We start from the raw sequence: 17,536 nt of genomic DNA, 5'->3' as shown, positions 1-17,536 counted from the left end.
GATTTCAGCCGTCATTAAACAACTTTAATTTCACTATTAATTATTATTAAGTGATGAGGAAATTATCTCTCAGTATCAAAGAAAGCATTGGATCTCGTTGTCATTGTCCAACTAATTATTGCAGTCAATGATTACAAAATAATTTGCATCGTACGGTTTGTCGCGCGAACAGGGTTGACTTCATTCACACTGGTCAATTACAAATTTTAAATCTCATCTCTTTTTTTCTTTTTAATATCTGTATAATTCAATATTAACGTTGTAATTACGTGTTTACAGGACTACAGTGCTCGTGAATGGGTGAAGCAAGGTGCGCCGAAAGAAAAATTGATGATAGGAATGCCGACCTACGGTCGATCCTTCAAGTTGGTTGACAACGAGAAGTTTGACATCGGCGCACCAGCTTCAGAAGGTGGAACCGCTGGAAAATTCACGAACGAGTCTGGATTTTTGTCGTATTACGAGGTAAGCTTTGAAACACCCAAATTTTTTCATACCTTTAACGGCAGTCCCATAATTATCGTACGTTCCTTTTTAGGTGTGCTCATTCCTCAATGAAGACAATACTACTTTAGTTTGGGATAGCGAACAGCAGGTTCCTTTCGCGTACAGAGACGATCAATGGGTTGGATTTGACGACGAGCGGAGTTTGATGAACAAGGTGAATTCAAAGTCATGAAAAATTATCTCATCGCCTGCAGGCGACGCTGTGTTCATCACAATGTACCTTGTGGGATAATTGAAAATATTAAAGTACTTTCGTGTCCTTGTATAAATGACGCGATACATTTTCTGGGCTTCCACTTTCACACAAGTCTTTAATTTCAATTTTTAATCACATTTTTCAAACGAAAATCATTCCAGATGAGTTGGCTAAAAGAAGAAGGCTTCGGTGGAATCATGATATGGTCTGTCGATATGGATGACTTCAAAGGAACATGTGGAACTGGCAAATACCCGCTGATCAAAGCGATGAAAAAAGAACTTTTGGATTACTCTGTTAAACTGGAATATGACGGTCCGTACGAAAGTTTTTCGAAGAGTGGAAAATACACAACCAAGGATCGTGAGTTTCCCATTCTCCCAATTCATTCTTGCTAATATTTCCCGTGCCAAATTAGTGATTGATTATAAAAGTACACTGGAAGTGATGTTATTGATGCCATTCAGAGTAAACATCTTTTATAAGGTCCATGAAACTAGAAGGGATAGTCTCATCAGTTCGTACGACCATTTCCAATAAAAATTATACGATACAATCTATGAAAGTTATAATATGCGTAAGAATGGTTCGTTACCGATTTACGTATCTGAGCACCATGTGTAACCGCTTGTTACAGCAAATGAAGTGGTTTGCGACTCAGAGGACAACCACATCTCATACCACTCTGACAAAAATGATTGCACAAGGTACTACATGTGCGAAGGTGAACGAAAGCACCACATGCCATGTCCAGTAAATCTGGTCTTCAACCCTAACGAGAATGTGTGTGATTGGCCAGAGAACGTTGAAGGATGTCTACAGCATACACAAGCCCCACCTGCAGCTTAAAGCTCATTAATAATATTATACTATGTATAGATTAAACGGAAGACACCAAGTGGTAAATAAATTTCTATTTCTACATGACTTATTACCAATAGCCTGTATCGCAACTTTTTCCAGGCATATACAATTCACATACTCACTTACGCGCTATCCCAGGACGCATTTTTATTTAGGATACGGGACCATGAACCTCGAAGTAACAAAAGTTTCAACGTTGTAGAGAATTCTCAGAAAAAGCCTATTGGCGGTCAGATTGAAATTCATTAATTAATCACTCCTACCGAACTCTTGATATCGAAAATCATTTAATTCGGCCTCTTTGAAGTCAGTACCGCTTCCTTGTGTTCAATTATAAATCACTATGAACACTGTATCGGTTCATCAATCATCCATTGCCTTCAGAGTCCCGCTCCACGTGCGACGGAGAAAGTAAAGTCATCCTCGTCATCTAGACCATAAATTATTCTCCCGATTCGGCTTCTTTTTGCCAGTTTCTACACTTCCGGCTCAATTACTGCATCGGTTCATTGACGAGGAGACATCCTCTTGAATTGAAATTAAATATTTAAAACTCATTTCGATTTTGACTAATTATTACTCTATCATATTGTTGTCTCAAAATAATTGGCTTCGTAAAAAATTGGAACTGATTTGCTTAAATATATTGAAATAAAATACAAAATATTTACTGCATGCCTGAATAATTACATGTAAGATGTATAATACAAAATTTCAATAATGAGTTAAGAAATAAATAAAACGAGGATCAATTTGGTATCCGATGTATCTTACTTTTACAAAGCATAACTTCTTTTTATTATGTTTTTCTTCTGTCACAGTATATACCTAATATATATATATATATATATATATATATATATATTTATATATATATTACATATCCGCATTGGTATATATTGTCTTCCTTGCATTTTACACCGATAGTTTACTTTAAATGTATAGTAGATCGTTATTTAAGATTAAGTGTAGCATATTTTATTATTATAAGTCAACATTTGTAATAAAATAATATATATACATATATAATACTGAAAACAATTCATATTATTATACGATGACCATTTTTGTGGAATTAATTGTCGAGTAGAATGCTTTCTATCCCAAGCTATATTCCCGTCATTCGGTGTATTATTAAGAAATCACAATAACTTTTGTTTCTATCTACGTCGGCGCTGATTATTACAAGTGTAATGTTGATGCTACAATGCGCAACAGCTGAATTATGCACTTTTGATTGAAATTCTATGTTCGATATGTAAAATGAAACGTCTCCAGTGGGACATTGGTAATATGCAACGTAATATCACTCTTTATAAATTATTCAAAAAATTTAACACCCAATCCCACAGAGGCACTCCTCAGTAAGCTACGATACTGTTGTTGTTATTATTATTATTATTATTATTATCATTACTATTATTATTATTATTATTATTTAGCGCTTCAATTATAGAGCCGTTTTCATTATTTCATAATTAATCACAATCATTGTTATAATGATAAATCTGGTCAGAGCTGTTGGGGATATTCGTCAATTCATAGACATAGGATATGAGTTCCAGTCACGAAGTACAACAAAATTATCTAATTCAAGGTAAAAGGAGAAACGAAGCATCAAAAAATCATTACCACATTATAACGGATTTTTCCAGACCAAAATGACTGGTAATTTTGGTTCTCATACTTTTGCACGCGTTTAGAAACTGAAAACAGGCGAGAAAAAAGAATTTGCCCGCCTATCGTGTAGGCATTATTTTTAATTTAACTCCACTGAAGACAAAAAATTAACGATAAGTTTGCAGTGATAATGATATCATAAATTCAGGTACATGAAACAACCACACGCACAACCCGAAAAGTTATAAGTACAAGATGACGAATAAATTGAGGTCGTATTGAAATCAATTAAACATTTGCAAAGATTATTTTAGCACGAATAAAAATCAATTATGCAGAGCTTTGGTTAACAAATTTCAAAAGACTATTCTCGCAAGACAAAGTGCAGACATGGTCATGATTAAGACAGAATTACTCTCCCTGGGGAATGAAATTTTGTTGCACTTGAATTCGCGTGGTGCAAAAAACAGTTATAAATTGGGACTGGCTCGTATTTATAAATTTAAGTATTGACATTTTTTGGCATTTGAAACTGGCCCATTTCGAATAATTATAACTTTGCTGGACACGTACCTTTTATTGTCAACTCGTTTAGATAGATTTATTCATTTTATGTAGAGGTGAGGCATAAACTAAACATCAATTCTATTCGATCTATTTCAATATTATTAATAAATCAAAGAGGTTTCACCAAATGCGTTATGGTAAAATCCACAGTGGCGCCATTGATTAGTTATATAATATTAACAAATAACAAAAACAAAATTGTCGAACTAGAGCTTAAAAATTTCACTACGCAATTCACGTTCATCACCGTTGAATTCTCCTATGCAAGACATTAAGATATATATGTATAGGCTGTCAAATCTAAGCTGTCGAAAATTAATAATTCACAATTAAAGCAGAACTTACTAGCTGGTACCATATTTGCTGCTCTCGAAGGTTCCTCGTCGGAAAAACACGCTAAATTCTAGGAGAGACTGCTTGTCTATCTGACTCAGATCTGTATTGTATTTGTAGAGAGGCTGGCAAAGAGGCAATTCGGCACAAGCCTGTATCAAGCGGCGAAGATAGACCTCGAGTTGTTTTCGCCGTTGACGAGCAATTGCTTCAGATTTCTTGAAAAATTGACGTGGGGGGAACGGTATCGTTCCAATCTAGAAAAATTATGAGAATGTAACAATATGACACAGGGTTTTCAAAGCGAAATCCCTTACTTTAGCACCATATTTTTGGCGCATCATAATGTTGAGCTCCCTGAACCGCCTGTATCGTCTCAACAATGTCCAGCTGTCGTCCCTAGCTGCAACCCGTACCTCGTATTCGTAATGACTGGAAGCACCAGCACCACGGACAATGTATGACGGAACGCTCACGATCATGTTAATCACGTTCTCATTTTCGTTTTCACTGGCAATCAGCGATGGTAATGACCTCGTTATCGTCAACGAGTAAGGACTGCTTAAGTGATCCGAACGGTCTCGACTCTGCTGGAACATGTTTCGTTTTTATCAGAATTGAAGGCAGAATAATGGATAACAATTTAAGATTAGTTGAAAACTGAATTGAATTTGAATCCAACCAATGCTAAACGTTTTATGTTCTAAATAATAGCGAGAGCTTTTACACTAACAGAATAATCAAAATAATATCAGTCTTCTCCTGTTTTGTGGGATTCACCGTTAAATCTGAACATGATCCAGCATACAAAGTTATATGGATATTGCATTCTTCAATTTATTTACCGTGAGATACACAGAGGTGTAAGTCTGGCTTGGAGAATTTCGCATGAGTGTTGGCTGCTGGGATATTTCCGAAACAGAACTTTGCTGTGATTGGAAGTCGTTAAAATTTGAGAAAGAATTTTTGTCTGTGAGGTTCGAATTCTGACCAAAGTTATCCTGCGAATCGACGACTCGCATATAAGGATCCTGATCGATAGCAGGGATTCTCTTTTCAGTTCTACCTGCGTCGTGATTTGACGGCTTCCTTTCAATCATCAAAGCTTCCAGCTCGATTTGCTGCTTCTGTAAGTCCTGTAAAACGCCGATCTGACGATTAAGATCCTCTTTGCACGGAGCATTAATTTCCAACAATCTCATAATAATCATTTTTTGACGAGCAATCCTCTGCTGCAGTCTCCTCAGCGTTTGATGCTGCGGAGATTCATGGTTTGTGAGACTCTCAGTCGAGGCGCTTTCACTCAGTAAATTGTTATCTTTCTTATCGTTGCACTCAAAAGTATCCTGAACTTTTTCATCGAGTAAGTGTTCGTCTTCTTTCATTGATTTCTTCACATCTTCTTGCACAACTTTTTCACTGTGTTCAATATCTGGGCTTGGGTCAGGCCCAGTGCTTGTACCTGGACCACAGTCTTCTTTGGCAGTAACATACTCGGATTTTGTCTTATTCTCAGCTTCTTCGTTTTGTTCTTCATCCTCCCTAAAGCCTTTCAGAAACTCTGGAGAGTCTGCTGCCGCTGTGTGAAACGTGTCCGTCGTTTCTACGGAAAGCGGCGGGTCGTAATTGTACAGCAGGTTTACCGCTGACGCTATCTTCAATTTCCGGTTGCACTCGTCTTGCAAGGACTTCAAATCGGACTGGGACGTCACGTCCTCACCGTTCAATGAATCATTGCAAGATGAAGATGGACCGACCCGTTTCAAATCCAACGAAAGACTCTGTTTCCTATTCATAATTTCTTGTAATTGCTCTTGAGTCCGTTTTGCCAGTAACAGTTTCTTCTCGCTGACTTCACCACGTTCCAGCTAAAATCGATCATGATGAACATTACGAGCATATTGTAGGTTCTAGCATACCGGATAGGTCACACTTACATCCAGGTTCAAAATCTTTTGATGCTCGTCTGCCACATCAAACAACTCAACGTCAATTGAATCGACCTTTCTTCTGTGCTCGTTCAGAGACTTCACTTTGTCTTGTAGCTCGTTTTCTAAGGCGGTTAATTCTTTTCTCTGCAAAAGTAAAGTATACTTGTTTCTTACAGTCTCGTTACAATTGGGCGTCATTCATTTTTATAATGACGGTTGACAACAAAATATCATTATTTGTAGTTTGAGCATTCTGAAAGTATATTTGAATAATTTTTGTGATTATTTCAATACATAAAACAATCATTTCTGAGTTACCAAATGATAACAGAATAGTGGTTGAAAAAATCATGGTACTTGAAAGATTTTTAACTTTCCGTGTCGTTGTATCATAGAAAATAGGTAGTTATTGTAATCACCCCGAAAATAAAAAGTTGAGCTTTCACTGGATCTCAGCGTTTCAAGGTCTATAGCATCACGTGTCATTATTTTCGTGCGTGCGTGTACATGCCATCAATTTTGTTATCCGACGATATTTCGGAAACTATTTGCCGAATTTGAATGTTTTTGATCTCAATCGACGCGAGTTTCCAAACTTGGAACTGGTTAGTTTTAGCTTTAATCGGTTTAGTACTTTTCTAATTATTTAAATAACCAAATTATAAAAAATAAAATAAAAATGATATCTTGAGAATGGATGAATAAATTAAAATGAAAACAGATACCACAAGGTTTGTTGGGGTCGACGATCACGAATATAAAGCTAGATTTCAAAATTTTAATTAGGCGCATTCAATATGCCGAAAAAAACTAAAAACATTTGGATTTTGATGTAAATTATTACTTGAAGGTTTTCTGAGTTGCTGATCACGAATTTGACATTGGCCTTTCAAGGTTCGAACGAGATAATTACATTATTACTATCATTGTTGTTATTATCGTTGTTTTTATTATCATTATTATTTCAGCTCGAAACTTGTTTGAAGACGGGAAGTTCATAAGCTAGCACATCGTCAGCCCAAAGCGCTTGGTAATGATGAATTCTTGGACTTACGTGATTATTGACTAGCTCTCGCACAGCATGGGCAGAATCGGCATCATTAAGACTAGACCAAGATTCAGGCGTACTAATATCACTGCTGACCCCATCACCTGTCTGCAAATTATTATACAATATATTACAGACGCTAATGATGGATCACTCGTTTACTTTAATACTGAGGAGTCATATTGAAAGGGACAGGAACTGAATCAAATTCCGTATTCGAAACCAGACAATACCAATAATGTTTCTCGTTAATCGTGAATTCAGTACTCAATAAACCAGTTCGATCGTTGATGTGCATTTTGCATGTGTTATTTTTGTGAATATCTAAGGCTGGGTAATTTCGAAGTACCTATCAACACTCAAAATTCTAATCAATAGCTATGAAATAATCGATCACCGATGGCGAATTGCTTACCCGTAGAGTCTGTGGATAGATACTTGCACTGTTGAGTTAAAAGAATGAAAAAAGTGTACTTTGCGCCATATCCTAAAGTGTGTGGGGTCAATTTTTTGTTATCAAAATATATTAAAATGCAAAGACTAGACCGTATGAATATTGAAAAAATCATATTCACAACTATCATAGAAAAGGTTTTGAAAACGGGAAAGTACTCTTGCCACGGTTAATTAATAATAATTAATAATAATTAGTGCCTACACCCACCATACCTGATAGGGTATGTCCCCAGAAGCCACTTTCCGGCTTGTAAGGAACAAGGGAAAGGATGGATCAGTAACCGTCATTATGCGGCTGCAGCCGGCTTACGATGTTCAATAGAATTATTCCGGTAGTTTAATGACTTTAATTAGTTATGCAGATGTTCGAATTGCGAACTTATACATAAGCATAATTATTGACGAATAAAATCCAAGGGAAAAACATTTACGTTTCGGGTTCATTTTCACAAGTATGGGGCACAATTTTGCAGTCCGAAAAATCTTTAAAATTATCGAAATGCAATTATACGTAACAATGAATAAAGTTACAGATAAACTAATGAGTGAAATTCTCTATCATAATACATTCAAAAAGAAGCAATACAAGAAAAAATAGATATTATAAATTAAAAAAAATTTACGCTTACCTTTTTTTGCTGTCTATCGTTTGATACGCGATTTTGCGTGTGCATGAACTCGTCGAATTGGCGCTGTTTAGACTGAAGAATCGTTCGCAGAGAGCTGACTTCCCTACAAACACTTTCTACCTAGCCACACACATACACATCACTCCGTTAACAAAAAATTAATAGAAATAAAATATTATGAATGCAAAGTTTGAAATGTAAAAAATGTAAATCATATTATCATTTTTATCGCTTATATAATACAACTAAATGCTTGTCGCACTGTACTTTATAACCAAATTATGTAATTAAGGCATGCGTTCTTTGAGGGCAGGCAAATCCAAATTTCATATCTTCAGCTAACACGTGGATTCCGAGTTTGTCAGGTTTCCCCAATCATCATCAAGCCAGATATGCTCAACCTTTAGCTTTTACATTTTGGAAAAGTGACTTGAACCATCTTTAGATGAGATTTTACCATGTAACTATTAATTTGTTTCAAAATAAGTGTTTGCAGTCTGGAACTGGAATTTGAGATTTTTTTAACTCTAGAATATTTGTTGTTTATAAAAGAATTTGTATTCTATTTACCTATAGTTTTAAAGCATACCACGAGTACAATTCCACACAAAAATATTTAATGCATAAAGTATGAAGATCGTCGTGCAATATTTTTAGTCTGATATTGTGTGAAAATTAATAAGATAATTTAACGAAAGTGAATTAACGATTCATTATTCACGCAATTAATACGCATACACACAAACATCAAATTTCCAAAGTTCGAATTACCAAATAGAATAAGACATTCAACTCTTACAGATTTGATTACGATAATTACTGCAGATTTCAATTTTTTAATTGCAGTGGGAGCCGCAACGAATTGAACTTACAGCAAAAACAATTTTTTCTAAATTTTCAACCTCTTATTTCATTAACGTATCTTGGTTTGATAAACTCATAGTTCGAGCCTTTGCAATTTTCGTTACGCCTCCCTCAATTCAGACAAAGTAACGCTGTAGAGATAAAGTATACATTACCTGCATTTTAGTCGAAGTGTTAAAAACTTTCCCAAAAACCAGGCTTGTTAATTATGGTGTAATTTATAATCAATCGAAACAGTTAAATGTTGACTCACAAAGATATTGGATAAATGAAAAAGACTTTAATAACCAAGTGGGTTTGTTAATAAGAACGTTATAGCGAACAATTCATGAATATTAATTCAGTTAGCAGAAAGGTATTGCAAATTTTTGTTTTGTATCTTTTTTTTGTGTTACATAGTTTACAGAAGATGGAATGCCAATTTTTGAGAAAGATTTATTAAACAATAGTAAAACAACAACAGTTTTCTTGCATAACAAACCCATATAGATATCCTATATATGTATACTATTCTATTACTTTTATACATATAAATATATATAGTGACTACATATCGAAAAATTTTTACATAGTTAAAACTTTTGTATAGAATAACAATCCTGGAATTGCTACATCACCGTTCTCCTCTCCAGTAACGTAACTGCTAATACTTTACGTTTCTTTTTTTTTTACTTATCTTCCAAAATTTTATGTACAAAGAGGCACGAGCATACAGCTAACTGTCCAACAGTGCTGTTTTAAATAAATGCCTGAATTGAATAATAATCTGAAATGCATTTAATTACACGCCGGTTTTTCAGGTCGATTCTACATTATCATTATAAGCCCTAAGATTGTTTAAGCTTTTTTAACCTTGTCAAATATAAATATAAAAATAAACCTGCCCATTACCTACCATTTGTGCGCGTTAATTTGCATTTTCGTTCACATTACATGATTTCAAGTTAGACCGTTGAACTTTTTTAGTCAATGATTAAAACTTCTGTACTACAGCATCTTGCTTTGTAAGAAAAAATTAATTTACTGCACCACTTTCCGGTTTAAATATACTAAGTTCAATTCATACAAAACAAGGCATTAACGACAGTCACATATCCAATGGACAAACATGTGAATAAATAATAATATTTCCAGACAAACAAATAAGAAAACAAACAGCGATGAATATAAAATAGAACTGATTTTTTGCAGATATTATATCTGTGTTGGGATCACTTACTTGAGTCATTTCATCTCGTCGTTCCTGTTCCAGCGCATTCCGCCTAGACCTTAAATCTTGCTGTCGTGCTTCAAGCTGCGCAAGAGCTTCAGCCCATTCTCTCCACTGCGCACCCCATTCTCTCTCCAGCTCTCGCTGTGCTCCTTCTAAAGCTTCTCTTCGAGCTGCCCATCTCTCTTCTCTTTCTTCTTGCTCTCGCTGATGAAGAAACAAGATGTTATGGAGTCAAACAAACGTGAGACCAAAAAAATGCCAAAAAATGGAATAGGCAACCCTTCGATCGTCAACTTTGAAGAAATAAACCTAATACGCAAATCTTTTAATGTAAAAACATTGTAATCAGTGATTGAATACATGAAATTAAGTTTCTACCTTGAAGTCTTCCTTTTCTTTGAGAAGAAGAGCCTTCTGATGCTCCAGTTCTTCTATAGCCCTAAGGTCCTCGCTCGAATTAAGGAGATTGTCATTCGAGGACGAAGTGTGGAGGTCAGAAACGCTCCAACTGAGAAGAGACAGTCTGGAAAGATTGACTACCGATTGTAAATTGCCATTTCCAATTCCACCTTCTTTTCTAAGCTTTGCAGCCTCTGCTGGATCGTTATAACGGAACATGTTATTTCGTCCGAGAAGTATTATGCACCCCTGCGATAACCTCGTTGCTTTGTCAACCTGTGCTGTATTTATCCAACAATGGGCTGAGAGCGGATGAAGTGTCGCAATTCCCTCATTCAATTCCACCACACAGTGTTCAGGTTCAACGTCAATGCCTGATAAGACTATATCCTATCAACCATACAACAATATTTTGGTCAAGCCATGTCAAAAATTTTATGGGATATGATAATACTAGACCAAACTAGATGGGGCTATATTTTAATAAGTAGGGAAACATTTTATTCCATATAAAATCAGCCAGATCAGAGTTCTCTAAGCCTTTTTGCAACTCAAAAGTACCTTATTCTTTCAATCATTTTCATCAACACATTCATATAACTTTTTTTTCCAAAAATACTTATGTATTCCAGTTGCTGTAAACAATATGTAGACTTTTTTTATTTGTCTTTTTTCCCACTCTGATCGGAAGCAATTCAATTCACTCTACCTGAGGCGTCGTGGCATCCTCGGTGCCGATCAAGGTTTTTCCTTCTTTTAAGTGATAGAGAGTGACTCCAGTGCTCAGTAAATCATCGTCTATCCCGACGAGATGTGGCATTTCAGAATCGAGAACAACGCCAACTCCACTTTTGCGAAGACCCAAAGCTCGTTGTTCCTGCAGGATCAATTGAGTTTCTCGCCATTTTTCAGCCCATTCTTCAGTTAGCACCTTTTCTTGTTCTTGTTTTTCATGAATTTGCGCAAGTAACACTTGCGGCGGTCTTTCCACGCTCTGCTAACAAAAACATTCAATTATTAAGAGGATTCGTTAAAAAATAACGAGTTTAGGATATTCTGAATTATCATGGCGGAATTTAATTATTGCTTTTATGTTTCTGCATAAAATCCTATAAATGGTTTACATGAAAAGAGGATACTATATACTAATATGCAAAGAGTTTTGTACAAACAGGTTTGAAATAATAATTAAGAAATGTTAGTTTGTTTTGTCTTGACTTTAGAGTATTCCTTTTCATATTTCTCATTAAAGAATACAAAAATTAATGCATTAATTGAGTAAGAATTAACAATTCTCACCGCATCTTTGTCAATAAGAGATTTGAGCTTCTGTATTTCCTCCCTGAGTTCCCTGATCAGTTTGACATTGGCATCTTCATTAATTGTAGGTTTGTTGATGATATTCTTTGCTCGGTTTGCATATCGAAGAGTACTAAGCGTCTCGCCGTAGTTACAATCCGCTGGACTGACAGCAGCGATCATGATTGTCTTAGAATTACCGCCCAAAGAGTCCTTCAGTAACCAAGTTAACACACTGTCTCGATACGGAATGAAGATGTTGCGCTTAGAATTAGAGTCACTCGAACACGAGCTCGAACTGACTTCGGCTAAGGCCGATATCACTGAGCCCAGTGTCACCAAGGATTTGTTTATGTGAGCACCTTCTTTCAGACGCTGACCCGTTGCTCCCGTAGCATCCGCCCTCTCGCTAATCATTTGAATAGACAACATTTTGAGTTGGTTTTTTAAATATGTTATAAGGGAATGTAATGGATAAGTTTCACGCTTATTTTGTGCTGTTATTTGTACAAGAGGAAAACTTTTTTACAATAATTATCGATCGTAAGCAAGTATAATATTAGTAACACATTTAGATCACCTACAATTTTTTTGTGCGCAACGGGTTATGTGTAGAGATACATATCAATGCTGTGAAAGTGTAGGAAAATATATTACCTTCCAGCCAAGTCTACCAGATGCACTTTTGAAACTGTTTCTGATGGCATATTGCCGGAGAAACCAGCCTGAACAAATGTTATAGTAAATATTGCATGACTCCGACTACTGACATCGTTCATATTTGTGCTTGCTGTGGTTCTGTGTGTATTTCCTCTGACCATACACTCCTGAAAAATATACATCATAAATCATGTGAATATAAATTTTATTCTTCACAAATTTACTGCGCGCAATATATTTGCTATTGCATAATTGGGGGAATTACAATGATATTTTAGTAAATCAATCAACAATATTTTAGTGAGCAATCGGTCGCTTCCTAATAAACAATAAAGTTCGATTAATTACCTGAATATCAGAGTAGTCGTACACCAGATGATTGGACAGGTCTTGTACGTAAGGCCCGCGTTTTGGGTGTTCTCGCACCCTTAAAGAATGCGACTGAGATTGTTCGGGCCTCAACAAGTCTCTTACTCTCTCATTATGAATTTCCAAAAAAGATACCTCTGTTCTGTACGAAGCACCACTTTCTTTCCCCGCCGCCATTCGTGCGAACAAAGTCTTACAGATCCGAGGTATAAGGCCTTGAGATTCCTGTGCAAAATAATTGAAAAACCAAGTTATCAGAATTTCTGCTGAGGAAAAAATATACGTATTTTTCTGTTTTCTTCTCTTTCTAATATTTTAAGCCTCCACGAAAAAATGAAAACTTTCAAACAGAAAAATATATAGTCAATTTTTGGATCGCTCATTGGGATTTTAATTACTTCAACAACACTTCAAGAACTGTGCACCCAAGATAAATTTCTTACAAAGAAATAATATCGCGATTGCCAAAAATTGATGGATTCGATCCAACCAGGGAGGATGAATTTAGGTTGCATACAATTTCCAGTGGAATTAGATTTATGTGAATATAAAATATGAATTGGCGCATTTACCGGAGTACCCATCATTGTAAATGTTTTTCCAGATCCCGTTTGACCATAGGCGAAAACACAGGCATTGTAGCCTGAGAAGGCACTTTCTATCACGTCGGTACCCAGATCATAGAAAACCTGAAATTATTTGCATGAAATATACATGATTAAGTTATGTTTGGTAATCAATTTGGCAGGTTCACTTCTCCTTCGTTAATCAATTCACCAGTCTTCAGTCACACATTACTGAACAAGTAACTGACATGTCTGGCATTATAGCAATATCGTTTTATGAACTTTTTAAAATAAACAGGCAAGCTACAACGTCATAGTTTTTTTTTTTATCACAGATGCCTCATACCTCTTCCTGTGAAGCGTAGTTTTCATCCTCGCTGTCATACGACCAGTAGGAATGATCAAATGTAAAGTCCTTGTATTTTTCTCCATCTATGTCTCTGCCAGTGCCTGGAGGCTAGAGAAATTATTCACCATATAAGCCGCTGAATAATTATTAATAACATCAATGGATAATACTAACAACGAAGCATATCACAGAACGTGTCGTAAAAGAAAATGGCACTAAAAAAAATTGCTAAACTCAAAACCAAAACGGATTTATGTACTAAACTTAATTAACGAAAGTACAAGTGCTATAGCTTCGAAACCATGTAAATAGAACAAAGTATTTTTAATTTTGCATCAGTTGAATTCGATACATGACTTTTCGTATTTGAAATGAGTCAGGTGATCAATTCATGTGCGCGACGAATGATATTATTGTTATTATTATTGTATTTATTATTGTTGTTATTATTATTATTGTCATTATTTATTTTTAAATCTTAACTTGGCAACATAGCGATTTTCGTATTTAATATATGACACGCGATCGTACATGGATTGGCGTGGTACATTATTAATCTCGTACTTGTTTCTTATCGCGATTAGATTCATTAGGTATTAAATTAATTATATATGCAAATATTCCGATCGCTTTGTCGAATTTATATAATTAACGACACTTTTTTGTAGCATCCGATCAGGAATACAAAACGGAGAGAATTTGTAATAATATAATAACTCACTCTCTGTACACGTGATTAGACGAGAAATCGTCAAAACTAGAAAAGCAACACGATAACTAAGTATTACGAAAGAATGGAGATGAATCAATTCTCAAGTAAATTTAAATTCGATGCTGGATTAGGATGAAAAAAAAGAACAACACAGAATGTAGCTTGTCATATCTAAAGAGAACTGACAAAAAATTAATAAAATAAAATTGGCTTAATTCCCCAAAGTTTATATATATATATACACAAATTCTGAAAGGTGGTGAAAATGTGCAAGCATATGAAAAATTTGCTGTTTCGAAAGGAGACACATTCGGTGATTTCTGACAGAATGCTCACCTAGATTTTTCATTTGAATGACATTCGTTACGGTTTATCGTAGTCCGTTGCATTATTGCAGGAATACGCGATATCAGAGTGACTAATTCGCGGGATCTTCAACTTTCATGTCATTATTATCGTCACTTTCATCGCCCGAATAAACGCGCTAACAGATTTTACCGCACGGGTCAAAGTGATTTGCGTCAAGAGTATAATCATAGCACACGAAGTTCGACTGGATAGCCGCGAATGAATTAAAATAGCAAACTTCGCAAGCATTATCAAATGACAATCGTCTTATCACCGCGAAATGTTACGTCTTTAATACTAGGATCTGAATTTTCGTCCGTATCGTGGATAATTTATGAAGTCATTGTAAAAAATTGCACATGCAACACACCAGCTGCTGCGTTAATGCAGCGCGGTATTCGCTGCTCTCCCCGGGTGGCTGTGTGTTGTGCATTTACATGAACTCAATCATTTTACCTTTATTATAACGACTTTCTCTTTAAACGGAGCTGATCTTTCCGATGGTATGCAAGATCGTCATTTTTCTATCGTTTTTTGTTTTCAAGATTGTGTTGTGTAACTGTAGTATAGCTATACAGTACACAACAAACTATACGGTTATTATATAGAGAAAATCCATTGCAAGTTAGACTTAGTCCATCGATAACACAACTCTACATAAAAATTTTTTGTCCGTTTCCTAAAATTTATTTTATGATTTTTCTTTTCATTATGCTCCAAAATAAAGGAAAAGTACCCATATTCCATATAAAGTTTGCTTTTGTAGTAGTTTTGATAATAATACATTCTTTTAAGTTATCGTAGACATATTAAACAGTTCTGGTACATTTAAAAATACCGCCAAAAAAAAAAAAAAGTTTGGAATAGTTTTAAAGCAGTAGTCTCTGGATTTTTAGGGAATAACGAACATGAAAATTACCAAGATCTAGTTGAAAGTATGTTAAAAAAAACTTTATAACCATGGGTTGCAGAATGTCTCTAAAAGTACATATGCTGCATGCTCATTTAGATAAATTTGACAACAACATGGAGGCGTGCTGAGAAGTACAAGGAGAACGTTTTCATCAAGATATTATGAACTTCGAACAACGTTATCAGGACCAATACAACGAAAATATGACGTGTGACTACATTTGGTGTTCAGTGAAAACAGTACTTATGAACATGAAAGAAAAAGTAATAGGGTTCCCTTTCACACTTTTTTCCACTATTTTGTAATTTGATATGATAGTAAAAGTTGATACAAATTACATATAAATATGTTTGTTTCGAGTTATCAATAAATAAAAATTTTAACTATGGATTTTCTAAAATACACTTCAACCGTTCTCCTGGATAGAAAAGCAAACTTTTTCAGGGCATATATATTTTTTTCATCCAACTATCGATAAATCTATCGAAATTTCATACCCTCTTATTAAAGTCAAAATTCGTGTTGACCTGTGTAATAATTATACAGCCGATAGACCGACTTGGTCCATTTTCCGTGCGCGTGCATAAGTATTAATTTATATATTAAAATAATCTTTATCGGTCGTCGCGCAATGATTATGCAATTCATTTTCGCGCACGATGTATGTATGTATATGTGAGGCATAGCCTGCGGCGTGTAAATGTGAAGGGAATAGTTGAAACGAATGAAAATAAAAAAATAAAAATAGAATCAAGTCGGAGTAGAAAAACTATAATTGTCGTACATGCGACGCAACAGCGCATAAATGACTTGTACTCATAACCAACGTCGATTGTTTAGATCATGTGGTTCGGCATACAGATATATGTATACTACATTCGCTACCGCAATGTCGAAACGATTTTTAACTAACGAATACGAGTACATATGTATTTGTATTTGTTTACCTTGGTATTAAATATCCTCGTTCGCTTTCCATCCATTTGGATAATCAACTTGGCATTCATCGCCAATTCTCTAGAATAGCAAAACAAACGAAAGTCGGATTAATTTGGATATTATTCAAAACCATCACCTCTATAAATATAATAATATAAAAATGCATCGAAAGTGTGAAGCTTGATAAATAGAGCACTGTGTAGATGTGGACCTATAGCAAGTTGTACCGTAGTATGGTTAAATTTTCGACAACATATATTAAATGAATCAGCTGTGAAAATCACCTCTTGTTAAAAGGCCGAACCCTGACAGCCACGCGCACCGATGCCATGTCAAAAGCTGTATTGTCGTCGTCTACGGTTCGGGTTAAGGTTTACTATTTAAAATGAACATCGACCTGCGATGCAGATCCGTAATTATACTCTATACACTATGACGCGATACGGCTACTCGATCCTTTATTCTCGTCTGTTAATCGCTGCGGACTCCGGCTGACGCTGTTACTGCACCGCGCCTCAGCCATTGTCCAAGATTGTTCGTCGTCGTTCTTTCGGACACGGCGACAGTGCCGATGAGAATTGGACGATGAAAAAGTAAAAAAAGCAGGACAACAAATGAAGCAAAACAAAACGCAAGCGGGCACTGCGCATGCGCCGAAACCTCCGCCTGTCAAATCCGACTGTTCCGCACTCCGGCAGCCAGCACTTGTCGCGGAAACACGCGAGTGGCGAACAGAGCGAACTGGAGTGAACAG

General features: G+C 35.6%; 2 protein-coding genes and 1 long non-coding RNA gene across 5 annotated transcripts in view; 1 reads left to right on the top strand and 2 right to left on the bottom strand.

The window, feature by feature from the left end:
* LOC124176525 (probable chitinase 10) overlaps window positions 1-3,280 on the top strand; it is a 14,356-nt gene extending 11,076 nt beyond the window's left edge. The window contains exons 14-17 of the mRNA XM_046557927.1: window positions 280-465; window positions 539-661; window positions 865-1,066; window positions 1,341-3,280. Of these exons, the coding sequence (XP_046413883.1) occupies window positions 280-465; window positions 539-661; window positions 865-1,066; window positions 1,341-1,552 (723 nt within the window). The 3' untranslated portion in view covers window positions 1,553-3,280. The remainder of the gene's footprint in view (window positions 1-279; window positions 466-538; window positions 662-864; window positions 1,067-1,340) is intronic.
* Window positions 537-1,428, bottom strand: LOC124176531. The gene is made up of 2 exons (XR_006869404.1): window positions 1,299-1,428; window positions 537-727 (listed from the first exon to the last, which is right to left on the bottom strand). It is a non-coding gene; the product is annotated as an uncharacterized LOC124176531 (long non-coding RNA).
* LOC124176524 (kinesin-like protein Klp98A) lies at window positions 2,045-17,536 on the bottom strand. 3 transcript variants are annotated; one of them, XM_046557923.1, is made up of 16 exons: window positions 17,067-17,536; window positions 16,791-16,860; window positions 13,868-13,978; window positions 13,528-13,644; window positions 12,935-13,180; window positions 12,584-12,753; window positions 11,927-12,335; window positions 11,337-11,621; window positions 10,607-11,017; window positions 10,235-10,432; window positions 8,152-8,271; window positions 7,073-7,174; window positions 6,025-6,162; window positions 4,933-5,955; window positions 4,405-4,677; window positions 2,045-4,344 (listed from the first exon to the last, which is right to left on the bottom strand). In XM_046557923.1, exons 1-16 carry the CDS (start codon window positions 17,111-17,113, stop codon window positions 4,099-4,101), a joined length of 3,966 nt encoding a protein of 1,321 aa, XP_046413879.1. In that variant the 5' UTR covers window positions 17,114-17,536; the 3' UTR covers window positions 2,045-4,098. The 3 variants fall into 3 exon arrangements, with proteins under 3 accessions (XP_046413879.1, XP_046413880.1, XP_046413881.1); XM_046557924.1 differs by having other exon boundaries at window positions 4,405-4,674; window positions 17,067-17,535; XM_046557925.1 differs by lacking the exon at window positions 8,152-8,271.

This window comes from Neodiprion fabricii, chromosome 2 (genome assembly GCF_021155785.1).
Source record: "Neodiprion fabricii isolate iyNeoFabr1 chromosome 2, iyNeoFabr1.1, whole genome shotgun sequence".
Classification (NCBI taxonomy): domain Eukaryota; kingdom Metazoa; phylum Arthropoda; class Insecta; order Hymenoptera; family Diprionidae; genus Neodiprion; species Neodiprion fabricii.
The sequence above is the reverse complement of the archived record's forward strand: the minus strand, read 5'-3'. Positions and strand labels throughout refer to the sequence as shown.